The 1,933-nt window shown below is 37.0% G+C and overlaps 1 protein-coding gene across 3 annotated transcripts in view; it reads right to left on the bottom strand.

Annotated features, from left to right (window-relative positions):
• Positions 1–566: 566 nt before the first annotated feature.
• The window catches only part of LOC144956111 (uncharacterized), a 41,135-nt gene continuing 39,768 nt past the window's right edge, over positions 567–1,933 (bottom strand). For 2 of the 3 annotated variants that reach the window (XR_013641881.1, XM_078886464.1), the window contains one exon: positions 570–1,126. Coding sequence is in view for 2 of the 3 variants with exons in the window: in XM_078886464.1 (XP_078742590.1) it covers positions 906–1,126 (221 nt within the window). In the remaining variant the exon portion in view is untranslated. Of the gene's footprint in view, positions 1,127–1,933 lie in introns of all 3 variants that reach the window. The other variant, XM_078886465.1, reaches the window with a different exon arrangement.

The following is a 1,933-nucleotide window of genomic DNA, read 5'->3' as shown; positions in this document are numbered from 1 at the left end:
ACCCGAAACGTTAAATTTCTCTGTTTTCGTTCGATAAATTGAAGCTTCCACTTCCTTATGTATTGCTATTTATTCCTTCGGGCTTCAAGCAGCAACAATTTTTATTTTCAATTTTCCAAGAAAATTGTTCATAAATATATTGAGTAAAAATGTATGTCCCACCTTTGGAATATATCCTCCGCCATAAAGACATTTATTCACATCCCAGGTTAATACTGGGCATTAAATTTTGTTTATCTGTCTCTTCTGTTACAATCCCAGTTAAGATTGTATCAAAAAATGTATTACTTCCTCATTATGGTCATCGAAGCATTATTTTGGCGTTTCCTCCCAGAATGCACACTTCCCAAAAAACTTTTTTTTTATTAAATAAAAACAAAAAGGAAATAAAACAAGACAGTAGAAAATGAAACAGAACAAAACAAAATAAAAAAAAATACGGAAGAGAAAATCTTAAAAAGTCTGATTTTTGCACGAAGTCAATCGAGACATTTGATGATGACATTGGTGGGAACCGAAATAATCGATTACAATTATTTTTCAGTCAAGAACCGATTACCGTTTGATTCTTTTTTTTTCTTTTTAAAATGTATTTCTTTATGTTGTTATTGTTGTTGTTGTTGTTGTTGTTGTTGTTGTTGATAATCGGTTTAGGATTGAAATTAATGGCTTGTAGAAAATAAATCACATATGAGGTTACTAAAACACTATAGCATATTATAAACAGTTAACACTTGAACAAGGGAGCGCAAAATTTGCATACGTTATCGTCAACGGTCTTAACTTTGTCATTTTTGCAACCACGCTTAATCTGTTTATCAATCCAACTTGTACCGCGGACAGAAATCGCTATATTTACAAGAAGGCCGCGCTCACCGTATCTAATCAAGTTTTTTCTCAATTAACTAATAGACAGGCGGAAGTAAGCATTGCAAATCGTCGTTCTTGCAGTAGTAGTCGTACTCGTCCCCGTTGCACGTGTAGAGCTGGGCGCCGAGATGGGCGATACCTGCCATTGTAAGCCAAACTCCGATACAGATTCCGTGCAGTCTGTTTAGTTTTCTTTTGGCGGGAACGATGGTATGAAGTTCCTTTTTGGGGTTTGGTTCCTCATTGACGTCTGACTCTGTTATTTAAAAAGAAAAAAGATATTTTAAAAAAGAAGTAATTTGTGGTCAATTGGCTCAAATCGGTATTATGTCGGGATAGGAGGATCCTGGGTTCGAGCCTTGCTCGGTGCATAATTGAGTCCTTGGAAAAGGACATCAGTCTGCTACGACTGGGGATCTAACCTCAATATATATATATCATAATATTTGAACAAACAGATGAGAGAAATACATCATCATATCCGTACAAGAGTACTGCCCAATTCTATGAAAAATACGTATAATTACGATTATTTTTGACTACAGCTACAGAGCTGCATTCGCCTATTTGACTCAAAATTTTTTTTTTACAAGGACAATTTTAGTTCCTTAAATCTCATATTCAGCCAGGATTTTGAAGCATTTGTTGATCATGGTGATGGCAAATTATTGATTTCTAAAGCTATTTATAGTGACTTTTTTCTTCTTTTTTTCCCCTTGGAAAATACGAATTTTTTTAAATTTCAAGTTGGCAGCTCTGCCTACCAGTGTCATTCATGTCGTTTGTGTCGCGCAGACGTCGTCTGCCTTACAGATACTTACCAGTGTCATCCATGTCGTTTGTGTCGATCACACCAGTTCTTGCAGACGTCGTCTGCCTTCAAAGCACTTACCAGTGTCATCCATGTCGTTTGTGTCGCTCTCACCAGTCCTTGCAGACATCGTCTGCCTTACAGACACTTACCAGTGTCATCCATGTCGTTTGTGTCGCTCTCACCAGTCCTTGCAGACATCGTGCGTCTGCCTTCCAAGAACTTACCAGTGTCATCCATGTCGTTTGTGTC

This window comes from Berghia stephanieae, chromosome 10 (assembly GCF_034508935.2).
Source record: "Berghia stephanieae isolate SIO BIC M18660-M18661 chromosome 10, UCSD_Bste_1.3, whole genome shotgun sequence".
In the NCBI taxonomy this organism is placed as follows: domain Eukaryota; kingdom Metazoa; phylum Mollusca; class Gastropoda; order Nudibranchia; family Aeolidiidae; genus Berghia; species Berghia stephanieae.
This window is presented reverse-complemented; position numbering and strand designations above follow the sequence as displayed.